Source organism: Spinacia oleracea, chromosome 5 (assembly GCF_020520425.1).
Source record: "Spinacia oleracea cultivar Varoflay chromosome 5, BTI_SOV_V1, whole genome shotgun sequence".
NCBI classification, from domain to species: domain Eukaryota; kingdom Viridiplantae; phylum Streptophyta; class Magnoliopsida; order Caryophyllales; family Amaranthaceae; genus Spinacia; species Spinacia oleracea.
The window spans coordinates 8,461,693-8,486,655 of NC_079491.1; the positions used below are offsets into that span (position 1 = coordinate 8,461,693).

At 35.3% G+C, this 24,963-nt stretch overlaps 3 protein-coding genes and 1 long non-coding RNA gene across 6 annotated transcripts; 1 reads left to right on the top strand and 3 right to left on the bottom strand.

Moving 5' to 3' along the window:
• Positions 1–3,753: 3,753 nt before the first annotated feature.
• On the bottom strand, positions 3,754–5,138 carry LOC110779983 (uncharacterized). The gene is made up of 2 exons (XM_021984424.2): positions 4,979–5,138; positions 3,754–4,324 (listed from the first exon to the last, which is right to left on the bottom strand). The coding sequence occupies exons 1-2, from the start codon at positions 5,091–5,093 to the stop codon at positions 4,071–4,073; spliced, it is 369 nt and encodes a 122-aa protein (XP_021840116.1). The 5' UTR covers positions 5,094–5,138; the 3' UTR covers positions 3,754–4,070.
• A 2,198-nt stretch (positions 5,139–7,336) lies between these two features.
• LOC110779984 (uncharacterized) lies at positions 7,337–8,540 on the bottom strand. The gene is made up of 2 exons (XM_021984425.2): positions 8,379–8,540; positions 7,337–7,841 (listed from the first exon to the last, which is right to left on the bottom strand). The coding sequence occupies exons 1-2, from the start codon at positions 8,428–8,430 to the stop codon at positions 7,573–7,575; spliced, it is 321 nt and encodes a 106-aa protein (XP_021840117.1). The 5' UTR covers positions 8,431–8,540; the 3' UTR covers positions 7,337–7,572.
• A 4,050-nt stretch (positions 8,541–12,590) lies between these two features.
• On the bottom strand, positions 12,591–13,715 carry LOC110794511 (uncharacterized). The gene is made up of 2 exons (XM_021999486.2): positions 13,557–13,715; positions 12,591–12,995 (listed from the first exon to the last, which is right to left on the bottom strand). Exons 1-2 carry the CDS (start codon positions 13,672–13,674, stop codon positions 12,727–12,729), a joined length of 387 nt encoding a protein of 128 aa, XP_021855178.2. The 5' UTR covers positions 13,675–13,715; the 3' UTR covers positions 12,591–12,726.
• A 5,237-nt stretch (positions 13,716–18,952) lies between these two features.
• On the top strand, positions 18,953–24,654 carry LOC110794510 (uncharacterized). Of its 3 annotated transcripts, XR_008921308.1 has the most exons (7): positions 18,955–19,303; positions 21,209–21,378; positions 21,551–21,709; positions 21,802–22,097; positions 22,819–23,115; positions 23,237–23,322; positions 23,531–24,654. It is a non-coding gene; the product is annotated as an uncharacterized lncRNA (long non-coding RNA). The 3 variants fall into 3 exon arrangements; XR_008921307.1 differs by having other exon boundaries at positions 18,953–19,303; positions 22,819–23,322; XR_008921306.1 differs by lacking the exons at positions 22,819–23,115; positions 23,237–23,322 and having other exon boundaries at positions 18,958–19,303.
• Positions 24,655–24,963: the final 309 nt, after the last annotated feature.

Here is a 24,963-nt window from a genome sequence, read left to right on the forward strand (position 1 = left end):
CAGTGATCATGAGAAGCACAAAGACAGCAAATTTGGAGAGACCCATAATTTTAGCTGAACACTAATACAGATTAACTGTTTAAGAATTAGAAGTGGATTTGTTTTGCTCATTTTTATTCATGGATTGCTCTTATTTATAGTACTAATTTCCCCTGATTTTTTATTTTTATTTTCTCATACGACTTACGTGTATGCATGTAATCCATATATATAGCGACGTTACCTCGTGCATAGGGCATTTATCACGTTTCTACTAATTAATGATTACAACAGTACTAATCACGGGTCTCCAATGTTTAGTTTATCTAGGAAATTAGTCGACCTTCGTTTGAAAATTAGAGGATGGTGCTTGAGGAATAAAAAATTATGGGGTGTGAATTGGAAAGAATTAAATGATACTCTAGTAGTTGAAGGCTCGGAAGTGCGAACTTTAGTGGATGGAGGGAATTATATCTCCAAAGTGGACGAGGCATTTTCTACTGCTGTTATCAAAATTAAGTATTGGAAGCAGAGAATGAAAGAGCGTTGGGCTGCGGAAGGAGATTTTCCAACTAAGCTCTTTTATTCAAGAGTGAAGGTAAGACAGAAAAAGAATGAAATTTTGACCTTGAAAGATCAATCGGGCCATTGGATTGAGGGCCAACATCAGGTGCAAGATCTTGTGGTCAATTCTTTAAAGCAAGTTTTTAAGTCCTCGGCAGACATTCCTATCAATGATGAGCTTGACATGGTTTTAAGGGAGTTATATTTGCCTAGGATCTCTCAGGAAACTATTGATATGCTTCAGAGACCTTTCTCGAATTCTGACATTAAAACGGCTATGTTTGCTATGGGAAATTTGAAGTCTCCGGGTCCAGACGGTTTTACGGTTGAATTCTTTAAGATCCATTGGGACAAGGTGGGACAGTGTGTTTGCGATGCAGTGAGTAGTTTCTTGACAACTGGGTTCCTTTTGAAGGAATGGAATCATTCTCTTTTAGTTATGATTCCAAAACGTGACATTCCAGAAGAGGTAGGGCATCTCAGACCAATTAGTCTTTGTAATACCATTTATAAGTGTGCCTCAAAATGTTTGGTGATTCGAATGAAGTCTGTCTTGCCAGACATTATCTCTCCAGCTCAACATGCTTTTATTTCTGGAAGATTTATGACGGATAATATTCTTCTCAGCCATGAGCTTCTTGACAAAATCAATAGTAAGAAGAAAGGGAAGGATTACTTGGCTTCGATTAAAATCGATATGAGTAAAGCTTATGATCGGGTTCATTGGGATTTTCTCCTTCGCATACTAAACGCATATGGGTTTCCAAATCAGTGGATCCAATTAATTCATCAGTGCATTTCTACTGTTTCTTACAAGGTTCTTGTCAACGGCAATACTTCAGAACAGTTCCATCCAAAGTGTGGTATTCGACAGGGGGATCCTTTATCACCTTTCCTGTTTCTTTTCTGTATGGATGTGCTATCCAGGATGATACAACTTGGCTCGGATCTGGGGTTTTTTCAAGGAATTCGTCTTACGAGGGGTTGTCCTTTAATCTCACATTTGTTCTTTGCTGATGATGCTCTTTTTTTTCTTCAAAGCTAAAAATGATAGTTGTGCACAAATTTCAAATACTATAAGTAGATTTTGTAGAATCTCAGGGCAACAACTCAATCTTCAGAAGTCTCATTTTAAACTAAGTCCTAATACTCCTTTGTTAGATCAACAAAATTTCAGAGGAATCTTGAGGATGGATTTGGTCTCAAATATGGGTACACATTTAGGAGTTCCTATTGATCTTGTGAGGAAGAAGAGTACTAATTTTCAATTTATTGTGGATAGGGTGGTCAACAAGATTAGCTCCTGGAATTCTGTTTCTCTTTCCCAGCCTCAGAAACTTATTCTCATTAATTATGTGCTTATTTCGATGGCTTCCCATGTTCTGAATTGCATGGAATTACCGTTATCAATCTCTTATAAGGTTGATTCGATTCTGGCACGGTTCTTCTGGGCAAATCGAGCAAACTCGGGAATGCACTGGGTTAAGAGGAAGATTATTCAACTTCCTAAAGGATTGGGTGGTTTAGGAATACGTAGTATGGTCTGCCTTAATAAAGCTTTGTTAATGAGACAGGCATGGCGTATCCATAGCAATCCAAATTCTGTGTTATCAGACATTTGTAGGCGGAATTTTCAATTTCCTCTCCAGACAGGTAATATAACTAATGTTTCTTCTCGGAGGTTATCTTGGGGTATGAGGGGTATCTTTCGAGCTAGTAATCTTCTGTTCAAGGGTTGTGATTGGAAAATTGGAAATGGTAAGAAAGTTTGGGCTGGTAAGGATAGGTGGGTCAATGGAAGAGTGCCTGAGTTTAAATCAAATGTCACACTACTCAATGCAGCGACATGGAAAGTTAATCATTTTATTCTTCCTAATGGTTCTGGTTGGAATCTTAATCGGGTTCATTCTTTTTTTGAGTTTAACAACGCCAGGGAAATTGTGGCAACAGAATTGCCTTCTACTAGTGTTGAAGATTTTCTTTACTGGCGTTTTCACAAGTCGGGTAAGTTTACTGTTAAAACAGCATATGCAATGTTAGCAGTGGAGGATTATGGGTTGGCACAGGCCCATCCAGGTTTGGATTTTTTTAAGATTTTGTGGGCTCTTAAGATCCTCCCAAAATGGAAGGTTTTTTTGTGGAAATTGTTTCACAATGGAATTGCTTCAAAAGTGAATGTTGGAAAGAAAGGAGTTCAGTTGTCTCTTACTTGTGATTTTTGTGCAAAAGATAACGAGGATATTCAGCACATTTTCAGGTTTTGTGACTGTGCGAAACGCGTTTGGAGGTATGGATCACTTGCGATCCATTCAGAAATCAATGAGAACCTTTCCTTTATTGACTGGGTTCTCTACTATATCCGGCTTTTTCAATGCCAGGATGGGAAGAATAGTGTTAGGGTTATTTATTTCATTGCAACACTTTGGGGTCTTTGATTATCACGTAATAACCGAATATTCAGGAATGAAAGGGGTGAGGTTCTCGCAGTGTATATTATTATCAGGGAAGGTTTGAAGCAGCAAGAAATCTTTAGCAATCATCCATTTCCTGCATTACGTTTCCTACATCCTCCGGAAAATGATCCGCTTTATCCGCCGGGTTTTTTTAGAGTGATACTTGCTGACTCAGAGATACAAGGAATAATGTCTTTCATTCAGGTTGATGGATCTTGGAAGAAGAATACTCGGATAGCTGGAATGGGTTGGGTGCTTAGTAATCCTCTGATAACATCGGATAGGATCTTAGGTGGAGCTTCTGTAGGGACAGCGAAGTCAGCTCTTCAAGCGGAGGTCCTTGCATGTTTGTTTGCACTTAGATGGAGCATTACAGCTACAGTTCGACATATTACTGTTCTAACGGATTCTCATATGTTGGTTGAAATGCTTCTCCAACAAAGCACGATTGACATTAACCTGCTTTGGACCATAACTGAGATTAAGCGTCTGGGAAGAATGTTCGACTGGTGCAGCATCCAAAAGGTAGGTCGAGATCAAGTTCAAGGTGCTCACGACATTGCAACCTCTGCAGCTGCAACTTCTATTTCTTTTGCTTTCTTTCCTTAATGTTTGTTTAGCACTTGTCAAAAAAAAAAAAAAAAAAAAAAAAAAACAGTACTAATCTTATCTTCTGTAGTTCTATGTGAACCATTCGCAGTACGAAGTATATGAGATCTTATCTTCTATCGTCACATTGTGTGTGAACCATACAATGTATAAGGGATTATATATCTTCTCTTGCTCTGTCCTAAACCGACACAAGTTGTTGGTGCGGAACTTACAAGGTTAGCTAAAACAAATAGACATAGATTATTGGCTTAATTAAGATCGAGAAATTAGAAACCAAACTTGATCCTAATCCAAGAACTACCACTCAAGAGATTGGTCAATTTTATTCTATATGGTACACGGATACACGGATACAGTAAAAAGTAGGGATCGATCGGAGTACATAATTAACGAAGGAAATTGAAGGTGATGATCGATCATATCGGTGGATCATGATCCGATTATCCATGCAACCTCGATCTCTTACTGGCAAACAATGATAAACATAAAAGGATGGGGAACACAAGCGCCGGAGCAACAGTCTTCCGATCGTCCACATGCGGCCCCCGGAGGAGAACACTTATCTTCGGTCCTGATCAGTTTTTGCATCAGCTTTGAAGCAATAACACTCCTTTCAATTTCTCTAAGTGATGCCAATGCCTTCACTTCGGCCTTCAACAGTTCCTCACTCATTATTGGTCCGGTGGTGATTGGTTGATATTTCGCATCTATCACACCTGAAAATTATAAATAATATAACTAAATTCACAACGTAATAATATATATATTGATGTATATATGTACCTGTCATAATGAATTTTTTACGAAGTATTACAACAACATTATATATATTGTACGTAAATTATTAATGGTACCACGTGCACGTCGTCACATGCATGTACGTCTTGGCGATTGTCATAATCAGTGTTGGGGACAACTTGGTTAGTATTTGAACCCGGTAATGATCGTGGGCATTATATATACCCTAACATCTTAACCATTATTCCACCTTTATTTTTACTTATATTAAGAAAACTAATTAATTAAAACATATTTATATACTGGAGTCTGGAGGCCCTATTACGTTGCTCAACCCGCACTGCACTAAGAACCGCCCTAATTATAAAAATGGACAACTAATTTGAAACATACTAGTATGTGGCAAGTTTGGAGATGTTATTATAAATAATGCATAATGCATAATGCAAGAAATATATATTTCCTTCATTTTCTTATAATAACACCATTTGCAGTTTTACATTACTCTTTCACACATTGAGATTTCATTAGATTTATGTCGATAAAATATACAAAGTCTTGGTATATATTTTAAGATATATAATTAATTGTTAGAAATATGCATTGACAAGCCTGAAACTTCATATATATACCTGATGCAGCGAGCATAAGAAGCGCAAAAACAGCAAATTTGGAGAAACCCATAATATTAGCTAAACACTTTTGAGACAAGATTTGATAATACAGATGTGGGTTTGTTTTGATCATTTTTACTCATATCATTGCTCTTATTTATAGTGCTAATTTACCCTTTTTTATTTTTTTCCATACAATTGTTTTCTATGCATGACGACGAAACATCACGATAAATCGTACATATGGCATTTTTCACGTTTGTACTACTATTAATTTTATCGGTAATCTTAACGAACCACACATAATACTGTAGTGTAGCTGTGTAGGGTATAAGAAATCTGAAAAATCAATAAATCTTATCTTCTCTTTGTCCTTTCCGTTTCCTCTATACGTTGCGTTTTAGCAAAAATAAGTGGACCATATGAGAAATTTAAGTGAAAATATTGAGGATAACTTAGCCATTTTAGAGATTATTATCATTTTATTATTATTATTATTATTATTATTATTATTATTATTATTATTATTATTATGTAGTATTTCAGTTTGTTTTGTCAAACATAACCTGCCATAGTTGATCAATGCTTGTAGAGTAGTTTATTTTGAAATCAAAGGAGATGCGAGACGGGGAGATTAGCTATATAGTAAACTTTAATAAGAGAAACCAGCGTAACCTTATTGTAACATTATTTACAGTTATTGTTACGGAATTATACTAATCCTTGTACAACTAGACAACTAATAATTCTTAGGTGTTAGAGTTTAGGTATAATTCCTATTTCTTAGTCTGAGTTTACGTAGAGCAGCAGTAGTATTATTCTTTAGGATTTGTTATTAATTTGTTAAAGTTCTATTCCTAATTGGTTTAGAATAGTTGCGTCAATTAATTGTACTATAAATATTGGCATGGCCGATTGGCCTCAAGGAATACGATCAAGCTTTTATCTAGCTTCACAATATTATTTTTACATGGTATCAAGAGCAAGGTTCTCATAAACTCATTTTTTTTTTCTCTCTCAATGGCGGGTAATGAAGAAACACCGCCTCCCCCACCTAAGAGAATCGAACCAGATTCTCCGTTTTATCTAGGTAGTCAGGACCGTCCGGGTGATTTTATTACTCCAACTAGACTACCGCAATATTATTTTTACAGTTATCCATAATTGGGATTTTTTTTGCAACTCTAATAAAAAAATGTTGGGTGCATGTTCAGCATTTGTTATCCATAATTAGTTTTTAACCCGTGTAAATTGTAATGCACGGGTTATATATTTTTATTAAATCTACGTAATTGGATAAATCATGTAAAATAAGGTACTCTCTCTATTACAAAATGTAATAGATTTTTATTATGCTAAAAGTTTACTTCGTATTATTTTTAATCAACGTACATTACTAAGTAACACTATTATAATTGATTTCACTATCACTGTAACCAGTTCAAATATTTGGGGAAATAAATCCCCCCTCCCTAACTGCAGGCCCTTCCATGATACCAAGCACAACCCTGACTTGGAGAAGCGCATGCATATTCTGGCGGTGGAGGGAAGGCTATAAGGTTGGGAATCTTGGGAGGAGTGATAACCGAGTTTTCCACGTAGATAGATATGTGTCTTTCACTTGTTCTTAGTTAGTGCCATGTAGAAATATGTGTCTTTCAATCACAATTAAGTCGATTGTTTATTCGTAATTAATTTTAACTAGTTTGTGGGTCCTAGCAATGTCCCAGGTTACACGTTAAATAACATTCATATTTAGGTATGTGTATTTATCTTTTGTAATGATAACATGAAACACGTAATAGCTAACTTGGTTGTAAAATTTTTATTATTTAAACTCAAGGTCAAGGTGCAAACCATATTTGAATTTTTATCTATATGAAGATTATGGATCGAACGACCCATAAACAAACACTACAAGAAATTGTACTATTAACGACGGAAAATTCCGTCGCGAAAGACCAATAATCATTGATTAACGACGGGATTTCCTGTCGCGAACCCGTCATAAAAGGGGGCCGTCGTTAATATAAAATCCCGTCGTAAATCCATCGTAAACCCGTCGTAAAAGACATTTGCGACGGTTATTCCCGTCATTGTTTGGGTGTTAGTCCCGTCGCAAAAGCCTTTTGCGACGGGATTTTTGACCCGTCTAATTAGGTTGTCGTTAAAGATACAAATTCTTGTAGTGAAATAAGCGACACTGTCACATATACTTTCTTATAGACGGCTATTAATTAATATATACTATAAATAGTAAATAGTAAGGGCACTTTTATATGGACTGAAAAATTACGCAAAAGAGGAGATACGTTCGGCTATTTTAGATAGGAAGGAAAGGGATTATTGACGATAAAGTTAACTACTCCATACATATAGATAATTGGCTTAATAGAAACTAGCCAAACTTATTCTTAATTATTCCAAGAACAAAGACTCAAGTCTCAAGAGACATACAACATATATAGAAGCATTTCCTCACCAACACCTTCATCAATTTTATTCTATCTCGTACACGGGTACACTACAAAGTACGGATAATCGGAGTACATAATTAACAAAGGAAATTGAAGGTGATGATCGACCCGTCACGAGTCACCCGACCCGGGCTTTTACTGGCACACAAAGATCCTCAGGATAGGATGAGGAACACAAGCACCAGAACAACATTGTTCCGGAGGTCCAAAACCCGAACATATGGCCCCTGATGGAGAACACTTATCTTCAGTAGTCCTCATCATCAGATTTTGCTTCAACTTTGAATTAGCAAAACCCCTTTCAACTTCTCTAAGTGATGCCAATGCCTTCACTTCAGCTTCCAGGAGCTGTTCAGTCATTATCGATGCAGTGGTTCTTGCTTCATATTTCGCATCTATCACAGCTGCAAAATTAAAATAATCTCAGTCTACATCTACACAAATCAACAATTTCTGTGACGGAACGTTACTTATTGGTGGCAAAAATAATTGAATTTTATTCCTCCCATTCAGATTAGTTTAAATCTTTTTAGTTTCGTTCCTCTTATTAATATTTCATAGTCGTAATATAAAAGTCCATTTTTTTTGTTACAAGTCTTACAACACAATTGTATACTGTATACTGTACATAAATATTAATTATTAATGGTCAACCACATGTCTCGAAGATTGGAGATATTACGACAAGTAAAAATGCAACAACTAATCTGAGACACAGAGGATACAGGCTGTTAAGTTTGGAACTCATGACCCTGAGTTTAAACAATAAAGCTTTTACCACTAAGCTATTATATGTTTCATGTTATCATTACAAAATATTATATATAAGTAAACGTTAATGTTATTAATGTAGTAACCCGGACATCGCCCGGGCCTAAAACTAGTTTAATAATTAAAAATATACATTAACAAAATACGAAATTAACTCCATGCATATATACCTGATGCAGCGAGCATGAAAAGAGCAAAGACAGCAAATTTGGAGAAACCCATAATGTTAGCTAAACACTTTTGCGACAAGATTGATAATAGTTAAGAAGTGGATTCGTTTTGCTCATTTTTACTCATGGCATTGCTCTTATTTATACTACTATTTTTCCTTTTTTAATTGTTTTTCATACAATAACTTCTATGCATGGCGACGAAATATAACGACATGTAGATCGTACCTATAGGGCACGTTTCACGTTTGCACTATTATCTTTACGTCGGTAAATTGTGAACCACACGTAGTACTGTAGTAGGGTATAAGAAATCTGTCAAAATAAATACATCTTATCTTCTCTTGGTCCTATGTCTATGTTCGTTTCCCTTATACGTTGTGTTTTAGGTGAAATAAGTATTAAAGTGTGTGACCACATGAAAATAACTACTCCGTATGTAAAGATATTGAGGATAATTTACTCGTTTTAGAGATATGAATTGAATGACTAAATAGTGCGTAGGAGACCACACAAAATTCAAGTAAGTAAAACTTTTTTTTTAAAAAAAAGTAACTGATTGGTGCATATTGGAGTAAGTTGTCCTCAATATCTTGAATTTCAGTAACTTTAAGCATTATCTACGAAACTTTTATATGGTCATTTCCATTCAATTCGATTCATTTTATTTATTTGTTATTATTTTATTTGTTGAAAAATCTCGCATATTAATTCCAAGACACGTAGATCTAGATGACTTCCTTGATAGAGGAAAGTAGGAAACAATGGTACCAAAGACAACTTATGACGTTGAAGAAATATTGTTGATTAGAACTGCTAGAGAAATGGTTGCATTAAAACCAGAATTTTCCCTAATTTGCTGCACAATTAGTGTAGATTAGTAGTTTTAAAGTCTGCTTCACTTGCTTTCTTGGATCTTTTACCAAACTAGCTACTTTTAAAATTTTATTTACCAAAACGGCTAGTTTTAAATTGTATTTTCCAAAGTAGCTAATCTTTAATTAGTTTCAAAAAAAAAAAGTAGCTAATTTTTTACTTTCAATTAAAAACCAATAAACCGGTTTGAGTTTTTTTAAAACCAGTTAATCGGTTTAATTTTTTTACACAGTGAACCGATATGATTTTTTTTATTAATGAACCGATTGACAATTTACTTATATTTTTAGCCTCTTAGCAACTTCAAAGTTTTTAAAAGACTTGCTCGCAAATATTACAAATATAAAGAAATTAGTTGAACCTTGTTGCAGATATTGTTAATCCGATCTCTTAGCTACGCGAATTCGTTGTGTTAAACGAATTTGCTTGGCAAACTCGATCAACCAAGAATTTAACATACTCTAAAACCGTGTGCGTGAAAGTGACATGAAGGAGAAAAGTAACGCGTGCAATAAATGCGTCTAACAATGCAAATTTTTGCGTCTATTATCCCTACAAGTCGGACCACTATCTTACTATACTCAATTGTAATTTTTTATTTTTTAAATTACTGTAATTTCTCATTATTAAGTTGAAACTATGAATTGAATAAAAATTAATTAAAATAATTAATTAATAATTAACTTATCATTGGAGCAAGAAATATGTAGCAAGTGTGTAACTTGAGAAGATAATGCGTCATAACAAGCATGCATAATAAAAAAATTCCGACCATTGGAGTTTATATTGTCAAAAAGTAAACATAATTAAAATATTTAAATGGGTAAAAAAAAATGAACTTAAAGTATTACTATGCTGTATCGTGTATGTATCAAAATTAAACCATCAAGAGCAACATTTTATATTATTTATGGGCAAATTCAAAAGAAAAATTAATTGGGATTATAAAGTAAACAAAAATAAAAGATAACTAAACCCCCAAAAAGCCGGTTAACTATACTAAAAAAATGCATCAAACAAAAACAGTTTAATTGTTTTTGCCACAAAATGAAAATAGTCATTTTGGTAAATAAATTATACGTAGTAGCTAATTTGGTAAATAGATTTTAAAAGTACCATTTTGGTAAATAAAATTGTAAAAGTAGCTAGTTTGGTAAAAGATCCTGCTTTCTTCGCATATAGAGGGATCAGTAAATGTACTTTGTGACCAACTGCCATGAAGAGGGCATGATAGGCTATATTATGAGCCACCAAATTGTAGTGCCTAAGGAATATGATAGAACACCACTACCCACTCTAGTTGAATCAATTGAGACACCTCCGTAAGAACCGAAGCTAACTCATGGGGAGAGTTATCATCCACTGAATCGAGTATGATTTTTAGAGATAAGATATCAGTTTCCACCTCCAATTTATCTTTTATTAACATAACAACGAAGATTATATTATAAAATTAGATAAAATTTGTTACGACACTACATAGTGAAATATGACTATTACTTTCGTGTTTAAAAACACAAGACAAGAAGGAGCAGGGAACTTTGCCCGCCAAAAATCAATACTTTGCCCGAAAAAAATCAATATTCTCATGAAAAAACCGTTATAATAAGGACGAAAAGAGATGTCTCTAATGACGCATAGGCTGTGTGGCGCATATATGTACCAATTAAACTCTGACACGAAAAATTACGCCAACAAAATATTATCGCAAGTTACGACCTTTATCATCACCCCTCTAATTATTCACAATTGAAAATTAATACTAATACACAAAAAATAGAAACCAAACTTCGTCTTAATCCAAGAACTACCACTCAAGTCCTTCAAAAAAAAAAAAAAAAAAACCTACCACTCAAAAGACATGCGTAGTGTACAACATACAAGCGTGAAGCGTTCAATTCCCTCAACAACACCTTCGTCAATTTTATTCTATCTTTTTTTGTTTTTTGTTTTTGGTGTTAGCGCCCGGTTCATTCGTAAGGCTAATCCGGATTCGGGGTGAGTTCTGGGTGGATAGGTTCCTGGTTCCAGTCCCCTCCCAATTGTTGTTGCGGGGATCGAACACGAGTTCTTCCTACCAAGTTCAGCCCCAATCATCACTAAACCAACAGACAATTGGTTCAATTTTATTCTATCTCAATTATTGGTTGAGCTAATACAAACATATCGTGGGGTTTGACATTATTTGAGGCGATGAGGTCAAACCTTTTCCACTAAATCAAATCTGATTTGATTATATATTTCCATACATATCATCATATATTACTAAATGAAAAGGTTATAGTCCGTATATTTTAATGTACAAATTTTGATTAAAGCTAGAAATAGGTTTAAACAAAGAGGAAACATAATGATACTTGAAATAGGTTTATATATAATTAACAAAAAACGAAAGAGATGTCTCTTAATTATTATTGACGATAAAATTAACTGCTCCATACATATAGATTCTTGGCTTAATAGAAATTAGCCAAACTTCTTATTCCAAGAACTAGGATCTTTTACCAAAGTGGCTAATTTTACAATTTTATTTACCAAAATGACTATCTTTTAATTTTATTTCCCAAACTAGCTATTATTTAGATTTTAAACTAGCTATATTTTAATTTTGATTTTAAAGTAAAAGCAATGAATCGGTCTAAGTTTTTATTTTTATATTGAACCGGTTTGAGCTTTTTTAAAATAGTGAACCGCTTTGATTTTCTTTTTAATAGTGAACCGGTTTGATACATATTTTTTTTAATAGTGAACCGGTTTGATATTTTAAAAAAAAAAATAGTGAACCGGTTTGATTTTTTTTAAATAGTGAACCAGTTTGGTTTGAGTATTTAAAAAACAAAATATTAAACTGATTTGGGTTTTAAATAGCCTCAATTGTCTACTTGACCATATTTGAATTTGTACCTTCTTTCGTTCATTACCCTATTTATGTCATTTTTTTTTCCTGAGTATCGAGTTCTACTGGGAATACATGTTGCTTTGGACGAATATTAAGGACAATGGTTAGTTATGGAGTTATCATATTTAAGTTTACGAAGTTTTTAAATTTAAGTTTAAAGGTTTTAGTGTTTATTAATTCTTTTTTTGTCTAAAATAAAAAAAATATAAAACTGGTTTACATATATATTAAAAAATAAAAACCAAACCAGTTTAATGGTTTTTTTTTTTTGTCTCAATGTCAAAATAGTCATTTTGGTAAATAAATAATACGAAATAGCTAGTTTGGGAAATAGAATTTAAAAGTAGCCATTTTGGTAAATAAAATTTTAAAAGTAGCCAGTTTGGTAAAAGATCCCAAGAACTAACACTCAAGTCTCTTGAGACGTACAACATATGTAGAAGCATTCCATCACCAACACCTTGGTCAATTTTATTCTATCTCGTACATGGATACACTAAAAAGTACGGATAATTGGAGTACATATATAATTAACAAAGGGAATTGAAGGTGATGATCGACCCAAATAACCTTTTACTGGCATACAAACATCTTAATTATAGGATGAGGAACACAAGCGCCGGAACAACATTGTTCTGGAGGTCCGAAACCCGAACATATGGTCCCTGATTTAATACAATTATCTTCAGTAGTCCTCATCATCAGATTTTGCTTCAACTTTGAAGCAATAACAGCCCTTTCCACTTCTCTAAGTGATGCCAATGCCTTCACTTCGGCCTCCAGAAGCTCCTCAGTCATTATCGATCCACTGCTTCTGGGTTGATATTTCGCATCTATCACACCTGAAAATTCAAATAATTTCAGTCTACATCTACATAAATCGACACATTTTTGTGACGGCAAAACGTTACTCCGTGGGAAAATAATTATTGAATTTTATACTCTCCTCCAATTCGGATTAGTTTAAATCTTTAATTTTTAGTTTCGTTACTCTTATTAATATTTCATAGTCGTAATATGAAAGTCCTTTATATTTTTGTTACAACACAATTGTAATATTAATCGTTAACCACATGTCTTGAAGTTTGGAGATATTTCAATTACGATAATTAAAAATATAACAACTAATTAATCTGAGACACAGAGAGTATAAGCCGGTAAGTTTGGAGATGTTATTATAAATAATTAATGCATAATAAACTTCAATTCCTCCATTTTCTTATAATAACACCATTTTCACACGTCGAGATCTTGTTATATTAGTCCCGAGTATAATAATTAACATAAAAGATAATTATGTGAGGTCTTGTTATATTCTCTTCTGTATACATTTTAAAGGAAATTTAATGGTTAAAAATATACATTAACAAATGTGAAATTAAACTAACTCTATGCATATATACCTGATGTAGCGAGCATGAAAAGGGCAAATACGGCAAATTTGGAGAAACTCATAATGTTAGCTAAACACTTTTGAGATAAGATTTGATAATACTTAAGAAGTGTATTTGTTTTGCTCATTTTTACTCATGGCATTGCTCTTATTTATACTACTATTTTCCCCTTTTTTTTATTTTTTCATACAACAATTTTTATGCATGGCGACGAAATATGACGACATCGTATATCTAGGCCGGGCATGTTTCACGTTTGTAGTATTATTTTGACGTCGGTAAATTGTGAACCACACGTAGTACTGTAGTAGGGTATAAGAAATCTATAAAAATAAATAAATCTTATCTTCTCTTTGTCCTTTATTCGTTCGTTTCCTTTATAAGTTGCATTTTAGGAGAACTAAATGATAAAGTGCGGACCACATTAAAAAAAAACTTACTCTGTATGTGAAAATATTGAGGATAACTTAATTACTCATTTTAGAGATATGAATGACTAAATAGTGCGTATGAGACCATACAAAATTCAAGTAAGTAAAACTTTAAAAAACCAATGAAGAAACTGATCGATTGGTGCATATTGGAGTAAGTTATCCTCAATATCTTGAATTTCAATAACTTTGAGCATTATCTACGAAACTTTACATGGTCATTTCGATTCATTTTATTTGTTGAAAAAATCTCTCATATAGTCATATCAATTCCAAGATACGTAATCTCGATGACCTCCTTATTGATAGAGGAAACAACGGTACCAAAGACAATTTGTAACGTTGAAGAAATATTGTTGATTAATTAGAACTGCTCGAGAAAGGGTTGCATTAAGACCAGAATCTTCCCTAATTTGTTGCACAAAGTGTAGATTATTAGTAGCTTTAAAGTCTGCTTCACTTGCCTTCTTCGCACATAGAGGGATATATCAGTAAATGCACTTAATTTGTGACCAACTGCCATGAAGAGGACATGAGAGGCTACATTATGAGCCACCAAAATGTAGTGCCTAGGAATATGATAGAACATGCACCACTGCATGCCCACTTTTGTTTAATCAACACACCTCCTTAAGAACCGAAGCTAACTCATGGTGAGAGTTATCATCCACTGATTCACTGAATCGAGTATAATTTTTAGAGATAAGGCATCAGTTTCCACCTTTAATTTATCTTTTATTAACATAACAACGAAGGTTATATTATAAAATTAGATAAAGTTTGTTACGACAGTACATAGTGAAATATGGCTATTACTTTCGTGTTTAAAAACACAAGAAAGAGCAGGGAACTTTGCCCACCAAAAATCAACTAAGTTCCAAGCCGTTCGCTTAAGCCCTATAAATGAACATTAGCCCAAAACCGTAACATAGTTTTAGCAAAATATTCCATCTCCAATACTCGTATAATTTATCAATCATAAAATCCTTAGCCATGACCCTTAAAGGTTTTGGATCCTTTAGAGTTCTAAAATAAATCTACAAGGTAGAGTTTGAACATCTCAACCATTGAATGAAAAATCAATGGTTCATATATTATCTTTCCTAAATTCCCCCTATTTTTTCTCATCAATATGAGCCATTGATTTCAGAATGTATGGTTTAGATACAACTCTACCTTGTAGAGTTTTATTAAAACTCTAGAGGATCCGGACTCACCCTTAAAGACACACAATTAACCACTTTTTTTTTTTTGACAATAGCTACAAGAAAACAAAACAAACTAAAAGACAGAAAATCCAAATATCCTACATCTATTGGCTACCATGTGAGCATTATGCACCTCATCCCTTGGAACCTTTAGTATTGTGCATTGCCGGAAGGTGGAACCCAAGGCCTTGATATCCCCAATAGTACCTATAATTGAGATATCACTTACCTTTCCCATACGCAGATACGAAACAAGGGCAGTTGAGTCCGTATTAATTCGTATTTGACTAATTTGCCTATTTGAGGCCCAAGTTAGGGCCAGAAGACAAGCTTTCGCCTCAGCATGATCTGAAGAAACTGCTCGACCATGTTGACCAGTCGCCACCTCATCTCCTGTTATCCCGTTAGTAGAGACTGTCATTCCCCATCCTGCCTTCCCAGATTTCCTGTCCCATGAACCATCCACCTGAACAACAAAGTTATTATGGAACACCTTCTCTCGCCCAATATGAACCATATTGTAACCCGGGGGCTCTTGTGGTCCATCAACTGGTATATTATCATTTCGCGCTTTAAATGTACTCACTTCCTATAAATGCCTGTCCATCGCATTCAACACTGCTCTCGGATGTCCCCCCCTCTCCCCCAAATATCCTTGCATTCCTCATTTTCCACAGACTCCAGAGCAAAGAAATAAAGCTATGAACACGTCCCCCTTCCCATCCATCCTCGCTATGATAAAGCAGGATATAGCTACGTACCCATTCTTTTAATGGCCATGTTTCATTTTTCAAGGGGTCAACTCGTAGCGGACTACACATCCAGCTCAAGTATGCCACCGAACAAAACCTCAAAACATGTTGTAAATCCTCCTCTCGCGAGCCACAATAGCTACATATCGTCTCACAGTTCATACCCCTCCTAGCCAGATTGACCTTAACAGCAAGGCCATCATAAATAATTTTCCACACAAAATACTTCCATTTGGGTAAAATATTCATCTTCCAAACCAATCGAAGGACCCGCAAATCATGATCATCTAGAGTTCTAGAGTCTTCTAAGCTCTTCTCCAATAAATATTCATATCCTGAGCTTATCGAAAAAATACCTGATTTGGTATATTTTCAATATCCAAAGTCCTCCACTTCCCCTCTCGGAATTTCCATAGCCAAAATGGACCAAGCATCTTTCCAAACAAACCTTTCCCGAATCAAATCTGGCTTCCACGACCAGGTCTCACTCTCTATGAATTCACTAACTCGCCATTTCGACGAGGGTCCAATAGGTTGATTTGAACGAACCTCAGGAACCTTACCTCCCACCCAAGCCATACTAGCAGCTAACACCTTTGTCCCCCGACCTATTTTCCACACCATTCCATCCCTAAACTTTCCATGGGCTTGATAGAGTCCCTTTCTTCCCCATGAGATTCCCACCCCCCCTACCTTCTTTTCTTCCCAAAATATTATTCCCCTGCCCATCAAAACTTGATATTACCCTCGTTGCTAACAATTGTGGGTTATTTACCAAGCATTGCACTTGCTTAAACAACATCGCATCATTCAACAAGGCTGCAGCCCTAATCCCCAACCCACCATCCTTCTTTGGCCTTTGAATAGCTCCACGCCCTACCCAGTGCATTCCTTTCTCACCCTTACCTGCCCAAAAGAACCTAATAACTAGAGAGTCTATTTTATTTGTCACTGCTGCAGGAACCTTTAAACATCTCATCACATGAGAAGCAACACTGAGAAGAACTGATCGAATTAGGATAACCTTTGTTGGTTGTGAAAGATGAAGGGAGGACCAAGATAGTATCCTATTCTGGATCTTGTCAATGAGAAACTGAAAATCTTGTGTTTTCCTCCTTCCTAAATCAATCGGTACTCCTAAATGAGTCCCCAACTTTTCAACCTCCCCTACTGCTAAAATATCCCTAAGTTTCCTATTCTAATCCTCCTGCATTTGAATTGAAAATTTAACATGGGACTTCTTCGCATTCAAACATTGACCCGAGATACTCCCAAAATCATTGATTATTTTTGTCAAATTAGCGCATGACTCCTCATTTGCCCTAAAGAATAACATAGCATAGTCAGCAAAGAACAGATGATTAATCGAAGGTGCTCGCCTACAAACTTTTATCCCTGCAAAAAGCCCAATATTCTCCCCCAGTTGAAGCATGCGCGAGAGGATATCCATGCAAAATAAAAATAAATAGGGAGATAACGGATCTCCTTGGCGTAAACCGCATTTTGGCTTAAAACCACTTTATTATATATTAAAAAAACATGCTAAAAATAATCTAATCAAAATCTCTGTTTTTTAATTTTTTTTATTATTTATTAAAAGTAGATTAAAGAATATGAAGTACAAAATTTGATAGGGAGTAAGACTTTATTAAATTCAATTTTGACCTCAATATTTAAAAGACCTTAAACGAATTTATCTAAATTTATTTTTATTAAACACAACTTATATACGGAGTGCTAGTTCAGTAGGAACACTTGATAAGAGGGGGGTGAATTGTTTCTTGTGAACTTGGGTAAGTTTCTTGCGGAATTTAAACAATAAAGAAATTGTGATCAATAAGCGAAGAAAGATATGAAACTGAGGAACCTTCTTGATCCTAATCAAGAAGAACCTCACAACTCTTTTGTATTAATGTAATACCTCTATTACAAATACACTCTTTAACTCGAGTTCCTCTCGAACACGAGTTCCCCACAGCAACCCCCGTCGATTACTGTGCTCCTCTTTCTCACTCTGACTTAACTCTAAGTCACTCTTTCTCTCTGACTTAACTCTAAGTCACTCAAGGATAACTCAACCCTTAAACCCAAGATACAATTTGATAGATAAACTCTATTACATAATAAAGCTTATAGCAATAAGGAACTCAAGGAACACTCTTTTTGTAAACTGATTCTTTTAAAACGTTTAAGCTCTTTAAGATATATTTTGTAGAGATCAGTTGTGTTTTGAAAAGCAAAAACTCTTCTCCTTTTATAGTGGAGTTTTACCTAAGGTTGGGTATTCATGTTCCCCTCAACTACCCACTAACTGTTACTGCTCAGTAACATGGGCATAGTTGGAGAGAAACAGGGGAAACCAAATCAAAACACTATTTGCACGTTTAAACAGAAATACGTGGAAAGTTTTAAGGATCATGGAAAATCTTTTGCTTGAGAAACAAGGAGAATGAAAACAGAATCCTATGTTTACATTTATAATTAAATTCATTTTATTTATTAACAAAGATTTTCTAATTTAAAACTCTTTTATAATTACAGTTAATATATTTCAATTAAAAATGTACCAAAATACTTATGTTCATTTCGTTCTAAATTACGTATAAACATTATTAAATACTTACATAATTCCTAAACATAATCGGTGTAGTCTTCATGTTGCACCTCTAGAAGCTTCACTCGAAGTCTTCTAAGTTTGTTCCTTCTCTGGAATATCGAGGATCCACATAATATATGAGGATCTCGCCTTAGGAACTCGCCTCGTAAACTTGCTAGATGATTAATTCTTCAACGTAGTGTCTGACATGGATCAAATACTTGCCTATATTCCACGTTGCTTAGTTTATCCAACTCAGGATCTCGAAACCTAATTTGCAACATAACTTAATCAATAGTCAGGAGTTTGATTTGTCATCATCAAAAGTTTCAGGGTCAACACGAAGTATACATATAAATTATCTGAAAATATTTCTTTTTGCTAAAATAAGTTCAAATAAACTGAAATACACCTACCATACTTTCAATGTTAATTTATTTCTAGCAATTCACAATTTCACTCTATTCACACTATTCCCATTTTCCAATTCTCAAAATTTTCGGGTTTCTGAATTTAAAATAAAACTAAAAATGCAATTGAATTTTCTGGGAATTTTGCTTCTTGGGAAAATTTGACAAAGATGTCATCTTTTTGATGGGGTTTATTTTTCTGTCTTTCCATTTTCTGCAAAAAAAAAAAGAAGACGAGTCAGCTTAATTTGTTTGGCTGTTTTCAGTGGGTGTTGCACTGTGCCAGAATAACCCAGATGAAGCTACCTCCTTCTGCTAATCTCTTCTTCAATGAATTGAGCCAAAAACATACAATTCAGGTAACCCAGTTTTTCTTGAATTAACTTATGATTATTACTTTGTTTTGGTTTTTTAGTAATTATGGTAGATGAATCATTTTTTTGAAGTTTATTTTCAAGGGTTTGCGACATTATTTTCAATTATATTGTGGCAATGTTAGGGGAATCATTTCCATTTAATGTTGTTACATGAGATCAGAGATTTGCCTTATGTTTTCCATCTAATTTATGAGAAATTGGTGTGTTTTAAGATAGCTGTTTTATTGATTACTAGATTGTGATATGATGATATATGGGGAAATGATCTGTTGAGATTATCCATTTATCCTAGCCATTTTCCTGCGAAATCATCTGTTTCATAGCCATTATGTGATTATCCATCTGTTTCAACAGGTCATAGATTGTGATATGATTGATAAGACTCATTGACATTCTAAATCCATCAGAAGTTTGTTTCTGATAAGACCATGAATGATGAAATTTCTTTACCAAGTGAATATGTTCACAACTTGATGCTCATTTCTGCAGGCTGCTCAGGATGGTGTTGATATAATTACTTATCTATCACTCTCAATAGGCATCCTCCAGGATTTGCCACATTCTTCGATCCCCCCTTTTTTTTGTACAAGTGGAAGGAAACACCGGTTCCACAACGTGTGTCTTCCTTCAGCTCATAGATCTTCACAGTTGGTGCTGCTTCTAATGATAGAGTTTCTAATAACTACATGTAAAGTGAAAATTTTCCATAAGTATCCTGCGTTGATTTTATTTTGTTAGAAGTTCAACCTAGTGTTACCTAGTTCCCTAATCACCCCACGAGATGAAAAAGAGAATTATAACATGAAATGTGGTACATTTTGGGTCTAATTTAGCAAATTATGCAGCGAATTGCAAACCCATACCCAATCTCATACTAGCGAATCATGTAACAATGGTTCAACCCCACTAGTGATTGCTCCGTTTTCCACAAATGGGCGAGAATGTGAGATACTTGGATTATACTGGCTATTCTCACTGTTGAATGGTGCTTGTGATGTATGGCAATTATTTTAGGTCATGTTTCAGTTTCTATACAGTCTATACAGGTGAAGTGTTAAGAGAAGCAACTGCTTGTTATAATTCACGTCACCAGTACCACTGTTCTTGCCTCCTTCAATCCAGAATTGGGGGCTGGAACAAATGATGGTCTCATTAACATACAAGAGGATGCTGGCAGTGGCATTACCAATAGGGATTTTCCTTGGTACCTAAAAAGAGTGGTAATAAGATTACAGAGCTATTGGATTAGGCCTTGGGGTACGGAAAACATTGTCTAGGTAACTAGTGTGATTTGCATTTTCATGACCTTATATAGAATGTTTGCCGGAGATTCTATGTTTGAAGACAGCATCTAATTGATGAACGGACAAAAACTTGAAAAGCCATACCAAGAACCGTATGGTCAGGCTCACAGACTGTTTGCTATGTTAATCTTTGTACAACCAGTCCACCTCTAGAGATTTGTGTGATTGTGTCTGTCAACTCTGTCTAGAGTTTCGTTGCTTTAGGGTTCTGATTTTAAGATTTTTTCCTAGATATCCACCTGTAGCTGACACTCATGTTGGGTAGCAAGGAACAATCTCCCGAATCCCATTTTTAATCAACAAGATTCATCAATCATAGCATAAGTTGGGATCTGTCAGGGTTTGGGATGTATTTCAGGAAGGAGAGACATGAGAAAGCTGTGTTCAGAGAGAGGATTACTCGTTTGCACTGCTGACAACACCAGTTGTTTTATCCCCCTCTTCTTGTTTGCTTCTCCTATGCATTAATATTCAACAATTTTCTTGTTTTATCCGATTCTTTATCATCTCTGGTCATCTCCATTAACATTAAGACTTAAAAGTATGAGGTACTAATGTTTTTATTGCTCTTTTTGGTTCACAGCAGGAACAAATGATACCCTGTACACGTTGATCTCTGCTTCAAACGTCTGCCCAAGAACCTCAATGCATCTGGTGTTATGTTTTATTTCGACCCTTTTGTTTCAAGGTTTGAGATAAACCCAACTCCTATGAACATTCCTGGCATTATAATTCCATCGACAAGTGATTCAGGTAAATGTTGTACGAGAATCGAGTACAACAAAGCATGTTGCATTCAAGCCATCATACTTACATACATGTCAATTTGTCAAAATGAGATCTTTGCATGTACAATTTCACTTTCAGTGGTTATCTTGTTAATTGTTATGCTTCGTTTCTTCATTAACAAAAAATTATTTGACAGATATTACTCCAAAGGCGGTGTGCTATTCTGCTAGAGGTCCAGATCCAGAAGATAACTCTCTTGAAGGTGCAGACATACTGAAACCAAATCCGGTTGCTCCTGGAAATTCAATACGGGGTGCTCACTTGCAAGTTGGCAGCGTTTCTAGTGAATTTATAGGTATATGTTATTGTTACGTGGTGATAATCTTGATTCTCAGATGCAAAAGATAAATCCTAAACTGAAACTGACATCAAATGTAAATCATTTAGGGCAATAGGAAGGAATTTGCTATGATGTCTGGGACAAGCATGGCTGCTGCTCATGTTGCAGGAGTTGTAGCTCTAGTCAAGAATAAATTCCCTTGGTTCACTCCAGCAGCCATTGCCTCTGCTATTTCAAGACAGCATCACTTCGTCACAAGAATGGTCAACCCATTATGGCCTAACGTGCTTATTCCAATCCAGATGTGAACCAATCTCCTGCAACTGCATTTGACATGGGCAGTGGATTTGTTAATGCAACTTCTGTTCTAGACTTCTAGATCCAGAACTCATCTCAAATTAAAGTAAGTCCCACACGTTTAGAAAACCATTTGAACTTCCAGTAGCTGATAGGGTTCAATACTGCAGTGATGATAAATATGGTAATAAAATATCTCAGGCATGACAACTGGTGTGCAGATGTGAACTATTCTTCTGCAACTCCATGTCTCCATGTAACATGGGCAAATGAATTGTGAATGCCACCAAACTACCAGTCTTGGACTCTTGGCATAGACCGGTTTTTTAAGTTTAATTTCGCACTTAATGAGGGAACTAGTTAGAGCTTGGGCATATGAAATTGATATGGTTTTCGTTTTGCTTCTGCACTTTTGTATTATATGAAGCAATGATTTAGAAATATATTCCCTCCGTTTCTCGATGATAGTTACACTTTCCTTTTTTGTATCCATTTCAAAAATTCTAATGGAAACTTGGCACCCATTTCTCATGAGGAGGTAAAAGTATATTATTCCTCCTTTTGATGGGGTTGTGTATATTGAGTGGTGTGTCCTTTGGTGCTTATTTTGAACTCTTGATTTGAAGTATTTAAGTTGACTGCTCTTGCCATGTTACCTCGTTCCGATTATGTGACCATTTACTAGAGCATGAACTGCGTAATTGAAAATTTCGGCAGAAGTTATAAATGGGCATTGTTTTTTAAGGTTTGGGTACATATTGTTGTATATCAACAGGCTAACGAGTCAAAGCTTGGTTTGTCTTGTTTCTTTTTTCTTGATTTTGTAGGGTACATACATATTGTTGTATATCTCTGGTGGCTTGGACTTTTTAGTGTATCAGTTAAGCTGTCCCTGAATCAAAGCTTGAGATCATTCACACATCATTTTTCTCTGGTCTTCCCTTCTTTAGCATATCCAATCATGCCAGAATCTTTGTCATGAACAAGATATCATCGGCTGTTTCTTTACACATGGAAGGTGCTATTTGTAATAACCTATGGTGCATGAGCTTGTTGTGTAGTATTGTGGTCAATTGTGCTCCCATGTTTTGATAACATCATGCTTGCATGAATCGCATGACCATGTAAGTGTACTTTATTATACCGTGCTTCTTTGATTTGGAGCATTTGCATTTGGATACCTGGTTTTCTTCTAAATTAGTACTCCAGTATATAATGCTTATGTGACCAATTTGTCCTCGGCAGGCTCAAGTCACCCCTCTTGCTAGATCAAAATTTGTTAGTTACCCGGCATATAGATTGGGAAAACCTTGTGTTTTGGCTTTGAACAGGTGATCCATTGTCTTGTTCGATTATTGTTATGTGAGTATAAACAAGATAAGTTTTGAACTTTGAAATAATGGATATAAGCTACCCTCATTCTTTAAGTGCACTTGGCTGTTGTTTGAACTTTGAAGTTCTGTTGCATTCTAATTTTAGTTTTCAGTGGAAGAAGGTAGTCATTGTAGAACTCTGACTTCAAATATTTTGTGTATGTAGGTTTCATCTGCCAACAGAGTAATGTCCTTTTGATTTCTTGTTCCGAAAAAAGGAAGCAAATTACCAGCAGTCGTAAAATCACAACAAACACAAGGTGAGTGATAGAGATAAAAGGAAATCTAGTTTATTGCCATTCATTACATAAAAGTATTGAAGTTATTACATTGCAATCAAAGCTCACACTTGTTTGTGCTACTCTAATTCTTAATATGCTAAAAATCAAACTAAAAAAGCATCTATTAAAACTTAAAAGTGTTCCCATTCATGCATCAACGTCAACTAACAGCTGAATCTTTTTTTAATCAGAAGTCTGGATCAGTTTAGTTGGTGGATTGGGAAAGCTTGGTGGAGCACTTGGGGTGCCGGGGACCGGGCCCGTGGGCATGGGCTGTGAAGGGAAGGTGGGCATTGAAGGGTAGGTCGGCAAGCTGGGGAAGGGGTAAAGTGGGAGGAAGTGTGGTGGAAGAAGCGGTTTGTGAAACGCTGGAAAAGCCATCGATGCTGGTGGTTTGTAGAAAGAGGTCTTTTCCAGAGCTGGTTGTTCAGCCTGTGGCGATGGATGAGGCATGTTCGTTTCTAGCATAGGACGAGCAGCCACTTGGTTCGGAGGTTTGTAGAAAGAGGTTTTTTTCAGAGCTGGTTGTTCAGTCTGAGGCGATGGATGAGGCATGTTTGTTTCTAGCATAGGACGAGCAGCCACTTGGTTCGGAGTTAAACAGGAAACCAGTATGAGAGAAAGGAAGATAACCGGGTTGATGACATGGCGAGGCATTTTTGAATCCAAGGATTTAAACTCGAAGATGATAATGGAGATTTTCGAGGTAGGGATTAGTGAGTTTTGACTTTCGAGTGTGAAGAAGGTTTTATAGTTTATACTGTTGTGTTTAAAGAGGGTTGGAAATGATGCATTGTGTGTTATTTCTAACCCAAACCTAATACGTGCATTAAGTTAGGTATTGCATAGGTATTGCATGCATGATCATACAGAAAACCCCATATTTTCAAGTGAAAAAAAAATGAATAAGTCAGCAAGGTTGACTACATAATTAAATTCATTTTATCTTTGTAATATTTAGTTTGATATTTTGATTATGTATATCTTTTGGTTGGTAGAGTTTGGTTAATTTTTTATTTGAACTCTCTTCTAACTTTACATTGTTCTATTGACTTCCATTACGCGTGCAGTATCTAATGCACATCTTTGCTAGTTAATATCTTTAATTGTATAAAGTTATACTCCGTATATTGTTGATATTTTAAATGTATTTATTGAGGTAACCATCCGTAGACCCGATCTGACAGCTCTTAGTAAAATTCAATCAGTATGTGCACAATGAATCAACACAATCCAATCCAAAATAACCAAAGGCGCCTAGACTGTTTTCAACCCGACCCGCACATTCGATTTGACAGCTCAAAAGGGGAGCCTTAAA